Raw genomic sequence first — 19,809 nt, forward strand, 5'->3', positions numbered from 1 at the left:
TGACCAGAAAGACAAACTGGTTAAAGAACTAGCCAGCTGTTTGATTACAATAGTTTCAACGCATCCTGCAATTGGAAGAGATCCTTATCACAGGACACCGTACGCCTACGACATCACCATGGGTGCTTGGGAAAACGCCACAACCGGCGTCCCTCACCCCGCAACATCTGCAACAATCGCCCAAGCCGAGCCGAGCGCCGGTCATCCGAACGAGCGCCGCTCAAGCGCCCCACCAACCACCACAACAGCACACCGCTACCCCGGCGGCACAAGTTACTACAATAGAAGAAGAAGACGAAGACATCGAAGAAGAAGCCGATCAGGAGGACCGCCCTCCGCGCTCTCCACGGTCAGTCAGCTCGCTATCGCCACCGCTCACACCGGGCGGTGTCAGTTCCGCAGTACGACTCCGCCGTCTCTCGGAACGAGTGGACAGCATAGAGAAACGCTTGGACAAGCGTTTAGACGCGCAGAACGCCAAGATCGACCAGCTCGCTGCTCGACTCGATGAGACCAACGCGCGGCTCGACGAGACCAACGCGCGACTCGACCGCCTCGAACAGTTCCTTTGCGAGAAGCTGGGAGCCCCCAACTCCAGCACGGTCAACTACAACCCACTCGTATCCCAACAATCACCATGACCAGGTCAGCCCAATCAAGACTAAACATATGGCACTGGAACGCTAACGGCCTCCAGTGCCGCAGGGCGCTCCTACAGCAACACATACAGACCATGGACTCTCCGCCGGACGTCATCATGGTTCAGGAAACACACATGGAACGTATGCCAACACTACCGGGCTACCGAACGCACGCTACACCTCCCAGCGCTCGCACCAGTACCAAGGGCGCGGCGCAGGGAGTCTGCACCTTCGTCCGGAAAGGAATCACCCACATACCGCACGACCGCTTCCTCGATCACGACACGGCCCTCGAGCTATGCGCGACCGAGATCGTAGTCGGCAAGAAGACGCAAGAATCACTCTACATGATCAACGTGTACAGTAACCCGCAACACCGCAGTCAGCGGTTCCGAACGCTGTTCCACAAGACCCTGCACAAAGCCTCGCGCCACCCGATCCTCATCGCCGGCGACTTCAACGCCCACCACAAAGAGCTCGGGTACGGACTCACCACGGCCAAGGGCAGAGACCTGCTCGACGAAGCCGTGGAAGCCGAATTCACGCTCGTCACTGACCCGCTACAGCCGTCCCGCATCGGCACCTCAACCGCCCGAGACACCAATCCCGACCTCGCCTTCGTACACCTGCCTGACGGCAGAACGACGAGCTGGCGAAACACGGGCCACAACCTCGGCAGTGACCATTACATTATCGAAGTCGAGATCCCCCTGCGAGTATCGGGAACCTCTACCGCCAAGCGCACTCACAAGCTAGTGGACTGGCATGCCTTCCGTCAGCAAGACATCGCACCGACCATCGACGACATCGAGCGATGGACGCGTTGCCTGGTGGACGCCACGAAGCGAGTCACTACGGAGATCGAAACGGACGACTCCATACCGAGCATGGACCCCCGCCTGGCACACATGATCGAGGCGCGCCGGTCCCTACAGCGGCGATGGAAGAAACACCGCCACCACGGCAATTTACGCAAGCGGATCGCCCGCCTCGGTCGCGAGATCGAGCAATACAGCCGACAGCTCTGTACCCAGCAGTGGCACGCGATCTGCAACGAGGCCGACGGACAACTCCACGCGAGCCGAACATGGAAGCTGCTTCGCCACCTCAAAGACGAAACCCAGAGCAAGTCCTACCAACAACACCGCCTGTCCCAGATACTACACACGGCGTCTAAGACCCTCGGCACAGAGGAGCTCTGCAAGCGCCTGAACGACCAGTACCTGCCCATCACCTCGAGCGTCGAGCATCTGGACTACCGAGGGGCGGCCAACCCCGAGCTAGACGGCGACATCGAGGAGTGGGAAGTCCGCCGAGCGGTGCAGGACCTCAACTGCAAGTCGGCGGCCGGGCCGGACAACGTACACAACAAGGCTCTCCGGAACCTGAACGACACTGCCATAACGGCTCTCACACGGTACTATAACGACTGCTGGCGCTCGGGCTCGCTCCCCAAACAATGGAAGACGGCCCGAACGATCCTCATACCAAAGCCCAACAAGCCGCCCGGCATCGAGAACCTGCGCCCGATCTCCCTGACGTCGTGCGCGGGCAAGGTGCTCGAGCACGTTCTCAACAACCGCTGGCAGAGCTACCTCGAAGAGCACAACATCTACCCGGCCACGATGCTCGGCTTCCGAGCGAAGCTCAGCACACAAGACGCCATGCTCCTCCTGCAACACGACCTGCTCGAGTCCCCCAGCAGAACCGACTGCAGGGCAGTGCTCGGCCTCGACCTCAAGAGCGCATTTGACAACGTGCTCCACTCCGCCATCCTGGCACAAGTCAACCGACTGGGGCTGGGAGAACGAACGTACAACTACATTCGAGCGTTCCTGTCCCACAGGACTGCATGCATCCACGTCGGTCACCTACAACTAGACGAAAGGGAGCTGGGCAGCGTCGGCACACCGCAAGGGTCCGTCATCTCTCCCTTCCTGTTTAACATCGTCATGATCCCGGTGGCCGAACGCCTCGCCCGCCTGCCGCACGTCCACCACACGATCTACGCCGACGACATCACGCTCTGGGTGTCGCGCGGCACCAACGGCCACATCGAGGAATCGCTGCAAGAGGCGATCTGTGAAATCGAGGCCTGCCTGAAGAACACGGGCCTCCGGTGCTCCCCGCAAAAGTCGGAGCTGCTTATACTGCCACCCCCCGGCCACCGCAGGAAGTAAGCCGAACGCGAAGCCGGCAACATCACCCTCCGCACCGAGAACGGCACGACCATACCGCACGTCCGCAGCCTCAGAGTGCTCGGCCTCCACATCGACTCGGGCAACACCAACCACACGGCCCTGGACAAATTACTCACGAGGATGGGCATCGCGACCCGTCTCATCAGGAGGATTTCCACACGCCGCGATGGCATGCGAGAGCCCAACCTCCTGCGACTGCTGCAGTCTTTCGTGATGAGCCACGTCTCGTACGTCGGCGCGTTTCACCGATGGCTGCAGCACGAGCGGGACAAGATCAACGCAGCCATCCGCAAGTCCCACAAGACGGCACTGGGACTTCTCCACAGCACAAGCAACCGGGCCCTTGCGTCCCTCGGCGTACACAACACACTGGAAGAGGTGTGCGAAGCCCAGCGCTCCGCGCAGCTCGCCCGTCTCGGTACTACCAAAACGGGTCGCCTGATCCTGCAACGGGCCGGCCTCCGCCCGCTACGGACGGAGCCGCTCTCGGAAGACACCCACGAACACAGGAAGATACCCAACGACATTGCCAGACAACTGGTCGTCGCACCGCTCCCGCGCAACGTCCACCCGGACCGCAACAAGGAGCGAAGGCGAACCAGAGCCCGCGCACTCGCGGAGACGTACGCTACAGACAACACGGCGGTATACGTGGACGTCGCCCAACTCCCCGACAGACCCCACACCTTCGTGGCCGTAGTGATCCGCGCCACGGACGGAAGCATCCTGAACGCCTGCAGCTTCCGCTCTCCCGGCGCCGAGCAAGCAGAAGAGGCTGCCATCGCACTGGCGCTACGAAGCGACCCCGACACCACAACCATCCTGAGCGACTCCCGCTCGGCCATCACCAACTTCGCCAGAAGCAGCATCGGGGAAACGGCAGCCCGCCTGCTCCCCACGCGCAAGTCGACCGCAACCAACATCAGATGGTTCCCGGCACACGTCGGACCCATCGCCGGAGGAGCGGCCAACCGCAACGAGACAGCAGACGCCGTCGCACGCGAGCTCGCGCACTGTGCGGCGCCCCCCTGCGCCTCGACCGCGGGAGACGTCGGCCTCCAAGCGGAACCGCTGACCACGTACGGCGACATCCTGTCGTGGTACCGAGAGGGGCGCCGAGCGCTGCCTCCGCCTCACCCGAGGCTGGGCAGACGCGAAGGCGTCCTTCTCCGACAACTACAGACCCGCACGGTGCTCACGCCGGCCCTCGCCCGACACGTGTGCCCCGGATACTATGTGCAAGTGCAGTGCAGTGTTTGTGTGCGTGAACCAGCAACTCTAGCCCACATCATGTGGGGCTGTGAAGTGCAGCAAGACGGTGCCGAGCCGGACTCACTACCGCCAGACATTGTGGACTACATCAGCTCCCCGACTCTGCGGCGCAGCTGCTCGCCATCCAGCGGCTCGAGGACGCCCTGGCCCGGCAAGAGCGAAGGGGGGACCCTCCCGCGGGAGCGGACTCACCTAGTAGCCGACGTCGCGACGCAGGCCCACCCTCGAGGTCTACATAGCCACGAGCTAGATAGGGTGCGGAGAAGCCCTGCGTGGCCTGATCCGCACCCGCACGCCGGATATTCTCAATAAAGTCTTGTTCTCTCTCTCTCTCGCCAAGATTATGGAGCACGCGAGGGTCTAAGTAACTGAGTCGCCAAGAATTTCGTAAATGCGTTTGGTAGTAATGAAGTTATCGCATATGAAAAGCACACAAACTTTTGCACTCTACATAGTCTTTCCTGGCAGCAGCAAAAAGTGCAGCGCTGGACAGAGATAGTGATAAACCTGCTCATGCACACGCCCACAAACAACTTCAGGTTTAAACCTTTGATCAACTAGGATGCCTCGATGTGTGGGCTCCTTACCACTTGTACGTCTGAAGCACATTGTGGCAGTGACATCTGCTGCACGCAGAATAAAGTTGTATAAATATGCTGGGTAATGTGCAGAGGTAAAACTTCTTTGTTGTGCGGGGCATTGAAACTGCATTTCGCTTCAAAAATGTTTTGCTAGCAAGTTCAACAGATTGAGTCCCCCCCATATTTCTTCAAGCATTCGTAGCAAAGTGTAGTGTATTAACGTAGACACATTTTCGCTATTCCAAAGACGAGAGCCCAATTCATTACAGCCGTACATGCCACAACTCACTGCCTGGTGGGACACGATGATAAAATTATCTTTGTTGGCTTTGCAGCCACTAACCTCAAGGCGATGGTCGTGTGTCCTCATCCAGAACAGTAGTTCAAAAGCGGCGAAGAATCCGTGATCACAAAATGCGTTGGTTTGCACTGTTTAATAAGACATTCAAATGGCCTATTGTCCATTAGCAAGAACCTCTGCTCCATGGCGAGTGATGCGAAGAGTGATGGTGCCAATTCAAAACCAAAGGAAAGAACTTAAAAGTTTTGAAGCGAAACCCTGAGCCCGCCACAGATGCCACTGCTCACGTAGCCCAACAACTGTGCTATTTCCTTTCCTACGTTCAAAAGGTGTTTCAAAACCCCTTTAGACTATTCTTCAAAATTCAAAACCCTACCACAATACTTTACAAACAACACTGAAGCTAAGGACCCCACGTGAAAAGAGGAAAAAAGAACGCGACCTCCTAACCTTTATTAAAAGTGGCAGCTCAGAACATTCAGTGCCAGTAAGCGTGAAAAAGAACCCCCCACACAAACACAAGAACCAGGACAAGCAGGCAGGCAGGCACGGAAGAGTGAGAAATGGGTGCATTACTTCATCTCCCCCAGCTTCTTGGACACACTGGCGCCCAGGGTTCCCAGGGCAGTGGTGGTCTTCTCCCCGGCATTCTTCAACGTGGAGCTAGTCTTCTGGTATCTGAGCACGAGAACGAGAGAGAGAAAAATAATCAGCGGCTTCTCCTGCGCTATTTCATATTCAGTTATGCAGTATCTTTCATTAGAGGCATGCTGTATTAACACAGTTCTGAGAATACACCCTAACATGCACAGGGAACCCCAATTCACATGCTGCATGCAAAACAATCACCGGAAACACTTGTGTTTTGAAGAGGTCATGAAGACATCACGCAGCTTTGCTGTATATTTCAATTATGATGCAACATGATGGCAGCACGGTAATGCCAGTGGACACCGCTTGCCAGAATGAAACCCTCTGCAAAAATAAAGTTACACTTACGGGAAACGGGATATCAATACAGGGAAGAACTCCACGAGGAATCTATTTGTGCCACTAGTGAAAGCAGGCATCAAACATCTGTCATGTTGCTAGGCCTAAGATCCTCTAGCTCTAGGCGGCCTGGTTAGGAAACCTGAACACTATGAAAAACTACCACCATAGGCGCGTCCCTCTGTGTTTGTGCACGAGGTGTAAGCTAAGCCTTGATTGCAAGTGCATAATTTCTCCTACAAAATGTCTCTGATAAGAGCCTCGAAATTCCGATAAGGAAAGCTTCCGAAATGCATGGCGGCCGTTCCTTATGCTCACATCCTTTTCCCACCTTTGCAAATGGCTGCCCGAAGGCTCAAATTTTTCTGAATGCAGGGGCAAATACAAGCTGCCTGCAATCCCCTGCACATTCCTGCAAAGTGTGCGCAAAAAAAAATCGACAAAAACACGATCCACCAGTCCAGCAAAAAAAAACAGAGCCTATCCCAAATGGACCCAAGCATGCAAGTTAGGAACTGCAGCTACTTAGACTCACAATAAAAACATGACCCGCAAGAGAAAGTAACAGTGCTGTATTGATGTGTGCGAGATTACTCATGCAGCACTCATTAGAACACATTAATGCTGCTTCCATGAAGAAATGCACAGAGCACTTGATTTGCCAGATCAGATTCAAATACATCGTAATTAGCCCAGCAAGGTGGTTTTTGCACAAAAATGCATTTTTAAACACTTTCGAGTGTGGTGATTACTACAAAAACAAAAAGCTACGAGTCGGTCACCCCAATCAACCACCTCTCCTTGCTCGTGATGCCAGTGGCTGTGCCAATTTTAGTGCAGGCCCATTTTATAGTTTGTTCCTGCCTGCCTGACAAAAAACGGTGCAAAATGGACATCTGCACCTTCCTGAAATAGCCAGCAACGGGTCACATATTCACCACAGATTTGCACAATTTGATAGTTTTGAGGGTACCAACTATAAGTTAAGCGAGGCTCTCTTTCTTTGCTAAACTTTTTTTGGGTTACTTGATCAGACATGTTTCCCAGCATTAGCAGGTTCAAAAAATTGGTGGTTGACAGCAAAAGACTATTCCGAGCTTGCACCCCAACTGCTTTGACCTCGCTGAAAGAGTTGAGTCACGTGAAAGAAGGTAAAGTATCTGAACAACCAGGGGAAAAAGAAACTACGTGCGAATCCGGTTGATTTGAACCCGTTTAATTTGAACTCATGCTGTGCTCTGATAAATGCTGCATTTTAATGGGCCCGAACACTCAAGAATTCGAACGTGGCTGCCGCTGACCATGCTCTAAGCAGCGGCCGAATTCACGCGGCAGCACCTCCAACCCTGACGCCCACACACGAATTCTATACTCTAACATTTAATTCAATGTTCAGTTAGTGAGGAGCTATGTAATTGAGTATGCCAAGCAAGACGATGTAATGAGATCTTATGGAGTGCCAAGAGTGTGCACCAACATTGGTGCTATGAATACCTACACTTCACTTGTTAAAGAGGCCATGAAGACAAAACATAACTGTTCAATTTGAAAATGCTAGCCTTCGACAACTCATTCGGCTCCATTACTGCCACGAAAGATGTTTATTAACCAAAAAATAAAAAACGTTATAAAATTTTCAAATTTCCAGCTACAGTGATGTATTATGGGCCGGAATGATGTAATACTATATATACCAGCACTTAAAATGTAATCATCAATGTGTTGACTGTACATATTCACATTGAAGTAAAACGATCAAATGAAACTAGAGGCCCCACTAAAATCACTAATACCCCTGTCACACGGCAGATGTAACGTCAATTAGAGCTAATGTCATTCGCTCTAAATGTCATCATTTTGGCGCTACACAAGAATACTGAATGACATTTTAGGCGAATGCCATTTAGCGCCGACTGAAGTTCGGGAGCTCATTCAGTAGCCTAATGAGTAGCCTCGACAGCAATGACGCGTCAATAGAGAAGAATATTCAGTTATTCGCCGCGAGCTCGACATGTAGGTGGCGACAGCGTCGCGCTGCTAGTGTGGATGCTCCGCTGAGCGGCCCGTAAGAATGCACACTGTGGGCGCGCTTCGTGCCTTTTTCCCGCCGTATGTGCACACGAAAGGTGCAAACAAGAGTGGTATGCTGTAGTTCGGTTCCTCAACGTTCAATGTATAGCATGGAAGCGGCAGTCAGTTTTCATTACTACGCCAAAAAAGCGACGACTCATCGGTAATCTCAGAATGGCCGTAATTGTGACAATGAATTTGTACGCTGTGGCTCATAGCAAGCTCGATCTTTCCAGACTACGGCTTTGAGCCTTCAATAAGAGCATAAATAGAAACAAATCAGGAAGCATCGATTTCTGAAATTCAGTTTACTACGGCAATCTCAATCGCTTTCACTGGTTCTTGCATTTGTGGGATGCCCTGAAATGGTAACACTACTTAACTGCACCGAAATTCTTTCTAAGAGCTTACGATATTTTTTTGTGTTCAAAAGGCAACATAAAATTACTGAATTTTGATCAGCGCAGAAATATAAATGTAACTGCTCTAACGGGTCTTTTAAATGAAATTTTAGCGACTCTCAAGAAAGGTTTGATGAATAACGGTTTCGGATCACCTATTTACGGCTTTCATCGCAAGTGAACATGCGAATTGAATTGTAAACGCACGCAGTACAATCAACATCTCATGTTTAGCTAGGTTTTCGCAAAGTGACAAGCAGGTTTACAGTGTGGAAACTAAGCTTCTGGGACCTCACAGTGAACACAAATTTTCTGTTACGGCTGCTCTGTTGACCATTTGCGTTCCTTTTAAAATCTAACAGGTGCCTGCAACAGCGATATGTGCTTGCATTCTTGCGTATAAGGTCGCTTACGATCTCTAAAGATGGCAATAAATGAAGTTGCGCTGTTGCAGATGTAGTAAAACATTTCCTTTTTATTTCTCGTTGCGAATCAACGCAACGGGTTCCCGGTAACTACTTTGTTTTGTAAACTGAATATCGCCTTTGTCTTCGCATTTACTTCTTGAGGATTGGTTAAAAAATAAAATTCTGTGCATTTCGTTTTTTTTTCGGAAAATGGGGGGGGGGGGGTCCTGCCAACGTTGCAAGAGCAGCGAGAAGAGAACGCATGTAACGCGAAAAGCGAAACTATTGTTATCAGTATTACTCGCAATCGAAACTACACTAGGCGTCGTGTTCTGTAGCGGTGGAAAAGCAGTACTTTAACACGTATTTTCAAAACTAATTAACCCCTTTTTGGTCCGAGATTGTCCAGGAATTGTGGCTTGCCTTTTTCAAAATTGTATTGAAAGCAAGCATTGTGGGAAAAAAAATAAAAAAAAACAGCGAGTCATGGCACACACCCCTCACACATGTGGGCAACAACGTGCATTATATTACGCGTTTTCTTCTCTTTCTTTAAAATTAGGTCCACCTTAAGAGGTTAAGACGTGACCATATTAGGCATTTGGTTATGCTGAGTGAGACACGTTTCTGGACAAGGTGATTCATGTCGGATTTGAAAATGATATATATGAAAATGACACGCGAAATCCCACATGACAGACGCAAACTCACAACTGCTTAATTTTACCGAAAAATCCCCCCTAAATACTCTTGCGCATCCATAGAAACGTATTTTAAATAATACGTAAAATTAGCAACTCGATACAGTTGAATAAATGTTTATTCCTCCTCAGTATAAACCACGACTATCCAAAAATGGTATTTATTTTAGAAAAGGTACGGGAAGGACACGATCACACAGGCGCTTGCGGGTGTAAAATACGTGTCCGGTAATGTATGGGCGATAGCGCACGGGTCGTGTGCAGTGTAAATGTTTTTGTTTGTAGCGCAATTTTACAAGGGTGTGGAATTTGCCCGCGTATGCACAAGACTTGTCGCTTCTTACCCGTTTCGCGTACTAAACTTTTATTCTTTAAATAATCACCACGCCACCTTCAAAAAGTACCCTTCGACGTTCCCGAAACGGCAGACAACTGCACTCAACAATAAGAAAAGTGCAATGTGTGGAAGCAATGTTTATAACACGTTTCACACTCAAGCGGTGACCAGGGCGAAGATGTTTCGCGGAATTAAACCAACGCATTAACCCGCAACGGCCGCTGATTATTGCGTTTCTAGAGGAAATGCGCAAGCAGAGGTAACTATGTCGTTCCTTACTGCCAAACGAGCACACATATTGGTTGTTTTGTCGTGTGCAGCACGCGTCTTGCGCCGCACGCAACGTGGAAAAGCAGACGACGCGAGAGCGCCATCCACACTAGGAGCGGTTCGTTCCGCCGCCACCAGGGGCCGACTGTGTTCGCGCTCGGGGCGAATACCACAGTCCTTCAATGCTTTACAGAGTCCTTCAGTGCTTTACTGGTCACGAAACTTCGGCGCTCGCTTCATATAGGGACCGCGCGCGCCACTACAGGCGCCACCGCCGCACGAAGGTCATCCAGCCGCCGCGCGTGCGGCGTATTAGCCAGCTCTTGGCGTGCAAACGCTCGCTGCTTTTGGTGTCTGCGCGCTGATGAAGTGTGTTTTTTTCGTAGTAGTTAGCGATGAATAGTCCAGTTATTGTGGTTATCACCTGCCTTCAATGGGGTTTTATTTTTCGAAGAAAGTTACCGTAGACTTCGGCCGCGAACGTCAACGGCTTCTGTGTGCTCTGGCACAAGCGCTGCGCCGTCGTGTTTACGGATTTTTATATCTATATTGCTTCTTTTCTTAAAGCAAAGTTGTAAATACCACACATACGGTAGCTGTGTAGTCACGGACTGCTGCGGGCCTATCGATAATACAATAAAAAAACTGAAAGAAACCAAGTACGCGTCGTTCAGACTACGCTTAATGAATGCGTTGATTGCTCTTGAATGCACAGAACGCTAAAAGAGATAGCCCTATAGTGCTGTTGTTTCGATGAGTGGGTACATACTTGAGAATATCTAAAACGCTGCAGAAACGCCAAGGATCAAAACACGAAGAGATATATGTTGCACCATGTGTCTTTCTGCTTCCACGCTTCGCAATCGTTGCAAAAACAGGAAGCGAAAAAAGAACAATGAAACTTATTTTATCACACGCAACAAAAAAATTCAATGTTACGAAGGGAGACAAAAGAGCGTGGTCCAGCGTACAAATATTTATTTTTTCGTGCTGCGATGTGCAGCACACGGAGGAAACAGAATATTGCCACGTAGCCAAGAACGACGCAAAGCTTTTCTGAACGCAGCGAGCTAGCGATCTCCTGCACTACAAAAGACTAGAATGAAACACAAGCGTCGAAGAAGCAGTCCGCAGTGTGACGTGCACAGATGATGAACGTCGATAAAGTGAGTTGCGCGGCGTTTGCTATGCATGCATTAGTCTCGGAACGTTATTAATTTCAGATCCATGGAAATAGGATCGAGAACATTGTCGAAGAAACAAAAAATCAAGTTAGCGACAAGGTGGCACCCTTTCCATATTAAACAATATTGCCCGACGGGACGTACGACAAAAAGAGCAAACGGGCGCTCCGGTTGAAACGCCAGATAAGAAACCGGAATCGGCCACGCGCGGTTACAAAACAAACAAAACGAACCGTAAGGGATAATTCGCGGAAATATGAAAAGTAAAAGCACATGAACGTCCCAAGCTTTTCTACACGCGAGCCTGAGCGCAAGGTAATACAAGTTTGCAAACAGGTAATGAAGCACCGCTACAAACTGACTGATATGGCAAAAATCCGAATTTAAGATAGCCTTGTATAATTCTAGCTCCACGATGCTCTCCAAAGGGTACATTGCTTTTTCCATTCTCACACACAGTGCATTTCCACACACTGCGGCACACTTATAATCGAAGCTGAAATCTCCCGTTGCTTGGCTTGAAATGGCGCCCCTCCATTTATCACACAGCTGCCCGTCGCTCGGTCAATCGTTGTACAAGAAACGACATCCCGGGACGCAACACATGTTCGGCATCGTCGTTGCACTACTTAAGTCGCATCACAAGAGCGCGATATGCACCATACATTTTTTTCCCGCACAAAACAAACAACTCGCCGCGGTTCCGCCGTTCGAGCCAGCGCAACGCCACCCGAGGAGTGACCTCAGTGAGAGGGTGGCGCCACGGCGCGGCGGCCAAACGCAGCATATGAAGCTCTCCCATTGAGTTACGGAGCAGTTTCGTGACCAGTAAAGCATTGAAGCATTGAAGGACTCTGCCTATACTAAGCATGGGCGCAAATCATACACATGGCATGCATCATAACGGTCGCCTTTACTTTTAAGATTTGCCGATCTGAACAAAAACCTGCGTGATTATCTATGCTTTGCAAGCTGCACTTCAGCAGAACGAAAGAAAGACATGCACACGTACGCCGCACTGACCATCACCGACATTCCACTGACGAACGGCTCTCCACAGGCGGCGCTGTTCACTGAAGCGACGGTGGTGGCATACAACGGCCGGCCGGTTCTTATTCCAGACGCTTCTTGGCCAACAGCTGCAACAGCTAGCTTCACTGGCGCCTACCATGGTACTGATCCCGAGATGCGGGCGAAAAATTTGGGGTTTTTTACTTTACAGCCGAGTTGTATTGGGCTAAGTAACGTGTCACAAAGTTTTAATGTCAGAGCTCAAAGACTCCTTGCCCCACACGGAGAGTAAAATTCATTTCGGCCCATTGCGATTTCAACTCGCGTCCCGAGATTAGCAGCCGGGTGCGTTACTAGGCCCCATTTCCGGTCACTGTTGCGGAATGCGCAGGCACCTTCCATTCCAATTGCGTTCTCCAAAATTACAACATTCTCTAATTCCATTCCTTTTAATTCTGCGAAATGACAAAATTTTGCACATTCTCACTCCTGGAAGGGATAAGAAGCTCAAGTCCAGTCCTGTAATTTCTTAACGAAGGAATTACATCTTTGTGGCTATATCAAGTTACCTCCGAACGAAATATCAAGCTGCCAATTTCAGACGCGGTGAGAATGGCAGAAATATGCTTACACATCGCTGAAGTTGAAAGATAGTAGCAGCTTGGTGATATTTCGTTCAGAAAACCTTACTACCTCTTTCTGAAGAAAGTTCAGAGAAGCGTTAAAGCTTTCTAACATCAAAATTGCTTCAAAAGTGCGTCAAAAGCTTCGCTAAAAGTGAGTCAAACCTGTTGTATCTTGGCCTGGGAAGCCTAGGCCGTGAGAAGCACTCGACGCGGGTGCCGTGAACAATCATTATTTTGCGCTAGCGCGTCAGGCAAGCGAAAATAAGAGTAATGGAGGTGAGGGGGGAAAGAGGCCGTCTAAATGACGCCACGATCACAGGCGCTATTGGTGTATATTCGAATCGTCTGACTGGCAAGCACAGGAGCGGTAGGGCAACTTGAGTGTACGTGCGCCGCTTGCGTAGGCGTGCATAACATCCCTTCCTCCGGTATTCTACACGTTTCTCTAAAACAGTAACAAAAGCTCGTTCCGCGTTCCTTGCCAATTTTTGAACCAGTGCCCGTTAAAAGTTCCTGTAATCACACTTTGAACATTAGAACCTGTTGTTACATTAGCGTTACATTCGAATTGTTAAATTTAAATATAGTGTCGGGCAATGCTAAGGTGAAATAAAGTGGGCAACTTTAAAACTCAGATCGAACTACGTATAGTTAACGAATATGAACTCCGCCTGCAGCAGATTGTCTGGAGATAGAATCCAAGGAGACGCTCCTGAACGAATATTTTCAGGGAGCACCGGACACACTCCAGACATGTCTGACTGCAACTTCGGCGCTCGTCTATAACAAGTGCAACCTAGAACCACTAGACGTAGCCTATATAGCACTCTAGTGCAACCCATATGGCACTTTTGTTTCTTTGCCCAAATGCGCAGTCAGGATGCTACTCTTCACGTGTGGAAATAGAAAGTTACTCGCCTGCCCACACATACCGTATTTACTCGCGTAATGAAAGCACTCCCATAATGGACGCACCTCAAACTTTAGTCGTCAAAATTACGTTTCTTTTTTACCCCGCGTAAAAAAACGCACCCCCAACTTTCCAACCTTGCAGTCCCGCGAATGGGCCTTATAGCTTTCCCACTTCACTCGCTCCCGCTAATGATGATCGCGCATGCAACCTAGAGCCATCTCTTGGAGTAAACACGAACAAACACTCCGGCGCGGTGTCGTTGTACAGCCAATCACCACAAAACTCATTCGGCTCAGTCTGCTGAGCGTCTCAGCCCTACTTTTTCTTCGTGGTAGCTTTTTTACTTGCTTGCTTTCCTGCTTCTCTTCCACTTTTCAGTCTCCGATGGGCCAGAATGTCAGTTACACGGCCAGTTTTAGGTTAAAGGTTCTGGAGTGCGCAGTTTAGCATAGGAACCGTGCTGCAAGTAAACATTTCGGAATTGACGAAGTGATGCCTTGACAAGCGTACACGAGTGTAGTTCAATAAAAACCCTTCGTGTTTGCGCATTGCGTACGCGTATGTTTACTGCAAAAGGTAGGTTATGTAATGCATTATTTTGTTTCGTGCGGCCTTCTTTCTTCACTCCTCAAAGTTTTCGAAAAATTATCCCGCATAATAAACCCACCCCCACTTCGCTTCTGTTTTACGGAAAAAGTGCGTTCATTACACGCGTAAATATAATTAAATTTCTCGCACAAGAAACCGCATTGAAAGCAAGCATAAATAGGCGTTTAATGAATTCTGGTTCAATGTTACAGTATGAGAGGAGAAAAATGTCCAGAATACATTTCCCGACTCAGTAGACTCCCTTGTTCGAACTCAGAAACAGTTGCATCTCACGAGTTGCATCAGCAAGAGTGCTATTGGTGCCCGGATGCCGCACTTGTTGTAGCCGGTCCGTTAGAAGACACTACAGCCGTCGCACTGCTATGAAGGAACGGAAGGCGCCGCAATAATTCCCAGCAAAATGCGAAAATCAATCACTGCAGCAAATTGGCAAAGAAACCGTAGGTCCACTCGGTTCATGAGAAAGTTCACGGCGACGCGTTCGGGCGCGATGTCCGTGCCGTGGGGCGATATAACGTCAGATTTCAGATTCGGATTGCAGCTGTTAGGGATGGTGGCTCTTCCGCACGAGATCTAGCTCTCGCCTCGCTTTGGGCAGCAACGGCAATATTTCAAGAATCTGAGACAGGGGAATTGACGCCTTGCTTTTAGACGCGGTACGCGGCTGAGCACGAGGTCGCGGGTTCGATTCCCGGCCGCGGCGGCCGCTTTTCTGATGGAGGCGAAAAGCAAGAACGCCCGTGTGTACGAGATTTCGGCGCACGTTAAAGATCCCCAGGTGGTCAAAATTAATCCGGAGCCCTCCACTACGGCGCGCCTCATCGCCTGCGCTGCGTCGGCGCGTTAAACCACACAATCAAAATCAAAAATCAAAAGACGCGGTACGCGCAACGCTGGCGATCCAGGTGTCCTATTGACAGAGTCAGAGCAGTCTCGTGCGGCACCTTCGGATGGCGCGGGTGCTGTACCGAACACGTGTGCGATGCGCGATGAATCCGGTGCAGTCCACCTGTGTGGAATGCTCTTCCGAGCTGGGGTCGTCTACGAGTGAGGATGGTGAACTCACGTCTGCTCCTGCTCGGCTTTCAAGTTCCACTAAAGGCGAAACTTAAGCGGGCTCCAAATTTTTGTGTTCATAATTGTACAAAAAAAAGAGTGTGCGGCGAAAGACGAATCCAAGGGGCGCCAAACCACCTGTCTCGTTGGTCTTTGCAGCCGCTGTACCGACAAGGCTGTGCGTACTCGGTGCAGCCTGTCCGAGAGGCGGCGGCCCGATGCGTGGTTATTCTTCTGCATTTTACCTTCGAGGAAGCACGTTTCGTGAAGGGCGGGCAAACTGGGCATCTTATAGGATCAGAAACACAATAGAAACCTGTGGCTTTTTGAAGTAGGCTCAGGGTCTTAAAGTCTTGGCATCAAAAACAGCCAAATCCTAGCGATGGAACGTTTACAGAAGGAACGTTGTCCTCTTTGCCGTTCCTTCGTAAACGTAACAAGTTCTCTAACAGTTGCACCGACCCTTAACGAAACGGTGGCGCTCCTCCCTTTCTACCAAAAGGACCTAGTTCTAAGAACGCCGTTCAGTACTGCACTGCCTTCTTCCTTAGATTGGGTCCCCGTATCGTTTCAGTGGACGCCGTTTGCTTAGAGGTCGCAAATTTGTTTGTGGGTGTTGCGTGCATCCGCCAAGTTGGCTTTCAAAGGGCTGCGTCCCACAAATTTCTTTTGTGGTCACAGCTTCTCCAGGTTGGGAGTTGGGGGCCGCTAGTAGATTGTGCGTCGGTCTGCCTTAGCAACTAATTGATCTATTTTCCTCATGAGCCCCTTTATGTGGGCGTTCTGTTCTAATATCTGAGCGTTCTGCTTTGCAATGATCTTTTTAAGCTCCGCAATTTCTGCACTTTCCTTAGTTGTAGTCTGAGAGGAGGGGGAGGAAGGGTAGAGGGGGGGGGGGACTCCGAATCGAGCGATTTGGGAGACCCACTGGCCCAGCCCACCTTTTTGGTTGCTGATCCTTGTTCTCCAGGCCGTCCCCATGACCTCGAACGCTGTCCCCGTGCCGACGCCTCGCCGTCCTTGAGCTCGCTCCGCCGCCTCGAACTGCTCCGCCCGGCGGACGCCCATCTCCCCACCGTCTCCCAGCGGCGGTTATCTTCGAGCAGGAGCGCCCCTGCCGGCCGCTGCCGCCGCCACGCACCCGTGATTGCGATCGGGAGCGGCTGCGCCGGCGACCGTCGGCGCTCCTTGTTGGCGCCCTTGATCTCGAACCGTCGCTTCGTTGGGGTCTGCCTGCAGGACCTCTACGCTCGCGGCTTCGTCCTCGTTCTTGTCGTCTCTGGTGCTTTCTTTGGGCTCTGACCACACCATCATCACACTCACCATACGGGGCCCAGACTTCCGGGCCAAGCTGGGAACAGCTCGCATGACGGACTGGCATAAGATGCGTGCATACACACAACAAGAAGGCGAGGGCGCGGACGAAGGGGAGCCTCAAGATACCTTGTACAAGACATGGGCCGATAAGCAGAAGAAGATCCTCGACAAATTCACCAAAAAAATTGCAACTACAACGAAGGTACCTTTCGTCGACAGCAGGCTCGCTCACATGTGGGCAGCCCGGCATTCGCTCACAAAGCGCTGGAAGAGGCAAAGGCGCAACAGGAAGCTCGCGCGTCGCATAGCCGAGCTTAAAGCCATGAAGAGAAAACACAAGTTTGGTTCATTCGAAAGATTGCCTCGTTAGAACCATAACGACACCACTTATAACGCAAACTTCGCTCAAATAAGCTACATAATTAGGAAAAAAGGAAATGACCATGCGACCCACCAGCTCATTTTCCGCAACAGAACCTGTGATGTCACTTGGGAATGCTCTGCGATTGGCGGAGGCCGGCAAAAGCAAACGCATGTTAGGCAGGGCTTACAACTTGCATAGCGAGCTAAATGCCCGTGAAACATACTGCACATTATTTTTATCACAAAGAACGGTGGAGTGAACGGTTGAAGGTCCGAACGAACTCGCAAGCGTGTGCGCCAATGCGTACGAAACTGACGAAACTAGCGCCGGCCGAGATCGACATCTCGCCGTCGCGCAGACGAATTTTCGGGTTCGAGGCTCTTCGGGGCCAACGAACCGTTCAAGCACGCACAGCCGCGGCCTTGCTTCGAATCGTAATCCCATCACAGGAGGTTGGCCGTCATATCGCCAACCAGCAAAGGTAAAAATAGAAACGAGGGGAGTAAGGAACAGCAAGAAGCGACGAGATAGTGCCAGTCGTCGCGTAAGTTTCGAATGGTGTTGGCTTGCTGCTGTCGTTACGAGCTCGTTTCCAGTTTACAACCACTGAAAACTTCAGTTTGTTCAGTTACGGCAGGGACCCTTACGTTAGCTCACTCCTGGGACATGCTGGCGCTCGTCGCCGACTTCGTCAAATCGCTGATCTTGGGGAAAAAATGCCATAAACACCGCGCATTGACGCTCGTATCTTTCTGGTCGAAGCAGAGAGCTCGCGCGAACGGCTTTCCATACACGACACCGGCCAACTGGCATAAGTGATACTGCTACTGAAATTGAACTATTATTAACCGTAATCAAGATACGGCACATACGTACCAGTCTATATTCGTCCGTCACGACGGGGCTGACGAGGCAGCGGTGCCGACGGCTGGGCATTCGTCTGTTGTGGCTATCGCGGAATGGTCGCTTTCCCGTCCACTGCGTATCCCACAACTCTTGCCGCTCGTGCACTTAGAAGCATTGAGCGTTTTTGTGGTGTGAGCTTGTTAAATGCAAGCCCGAGCTCCTCGGCGAGAGTTTTGTTCTCCGGATCAGGCGATTCCATGACTAGGGCTGCGGGTGCACTAGGTTTTACTAGTATTTTTAAAATGGCCGCCGTCTCGATCGACTCCCGCGTGTGGGGGCTATATGGAGTCGACATACTAAGTATCTGTTTCATGGACCGGCTCTATGACGCCATTGTACACGTCACGGAATGTTCAATTTTAGCGGGAGATTTAAAATTTTGGCTTAAATTGCCTTATTTCTCAGTGAATAAAGCATCATTTGCTTCCGGGAAAGCGCTTGGGGTACTATGAAACACCTAATCTTTCGAATAAAACAAACTTTTGTTTTCACTTCATGGCTCCTTTAACAACGAAATTTCGGAGTACGTGGCTAAGCTCAGCAAAGAGAACTGGCTGCAGGTATGCGACGGCCTTCAGGGGCAGTTGTCCGTGAGCAAGACATGGAAACTGCTGAGGCATCTCATAGACCCAGCAGGCAGCAAGACAGCAAACAACCGTTTGCTGACGAAGGTTTTAAACACGTACGACGGAGACGGCGACCGGCTTATGACGGCCCTAGAAGACCACTATCTTCAAACGGAGCGAGGGCAACACCCGACCCCGCGAGAATACACAGGACCCAGCAATGAAGACCTCGACAGGCCGTTCACGATCTCCGAGTTGTGGACAGCAATTGACAAGAGCAACATGAAAAGCGCTCCGGGGGGAGACGCCATCACCTACAGGTTTCTCGCCAACATGAGTGGTAGGACGGCACAATCCCTGCTCGAACACATAAATAAGGCTTGGGAAACCTCACACCTCCCGCCGCAGTGGAAAGAGGCTGAGGTGCTATTCATTCCCAAACCGGGCAAGGCCCCCGCGATCGAAAACATGAGGCCAATATCGCTGACCTCCTGTGTTGGCAAGGTGATGGAGCGCATGGTTCTACGTCGCCTTCAGGAACACCTTGAGATCACCGACCAACTTCCGAAGACGGTGTTCGGGTTCCGCAAGCATCTATCAACACAGGACGTCGTGCTACAACTTCAAGAGCTGGTGATCAAAAGAGCTACGCGAAACAGCCCCAGGGCAATCCTCGCCCTAGACCTCAAAGGGGCATTCGACAATGTCACTCATGCTAGTATACTCACTAACCTCAATGAGACGATGTGCGGGCAGCGCACTTTTGGATATGTGAAAGACTTTCTGTCCTCCCGTAAGGCACGAATCTCAGTGGGTGAAGAGCGGTCGGAGCCCATTGAATTGGGGGAGCGGGGAACCCCACAGGGAGCAGTGTTATCACCACTCCTATTCAATCTGGCCTTACTGCCACTGCCACGTCTGCTAGACCAAATCGAGGGAATCGGACACGCGTTCTACGCGGACGATATTACTATATGGACGGAGCGAGCGGGTTCCGACGGCTGGATGGAGGAGACACTTCAGGCGGCAGCACTCACAGTGCACGAGTACGTGAAGACCTGTGGACTCAATTGCGCGCCACAGAA

At 50.9% G+C, this 19,809-nt stretch overlaps 1 protein-coding gene across 1 annotated transcript in view; it reads right to left on the minus strand.

Annotated features, from left to right (window-relative positions):
- Positions 1–16,939, minus strand: part of LOC144137732 (uncharacterized) — a 28,478-nt gene extending 11,539 nt beyond the window's left edge. The window contains exons 1-2 of the mRNA XM_077669676.1: positions 16,713–16,939; positions 5,573–5,749 (exon numbers count right to left, since the gene is read on the minus strand). Coding sequence (XP_077525802.1) covers positions 5,573–5,749; positions 16,713–16,939 — 404 coding nt within the window. The remainder of the gene's footprint in view (positions 1–5,572; positions 5,750–16,712) is intronic.
- Between the last annotated feature and the right edge of the window lie 2,870 nt (positions 16,940–19,809).

Source organism: Haemaphysalis longicornis, unplaced genomic scaffold (genome assembly GCF_048455015.1).
Source record: "Haemaphysalis longicornis isolate Haplotype H1 unplaced genomic scaffold, Haemaphysalis longicornis Haplotype H1 scaffold_49, whole genome shotgun sequence".
Taxonomy (NCBI): domain Eukaryota; kingdom Metazoa; phylum Arthropoda; class Arachnida; order Ixodida; family Ixodidae; genus Haemaphysalis; species Haemaphysalis longicornis.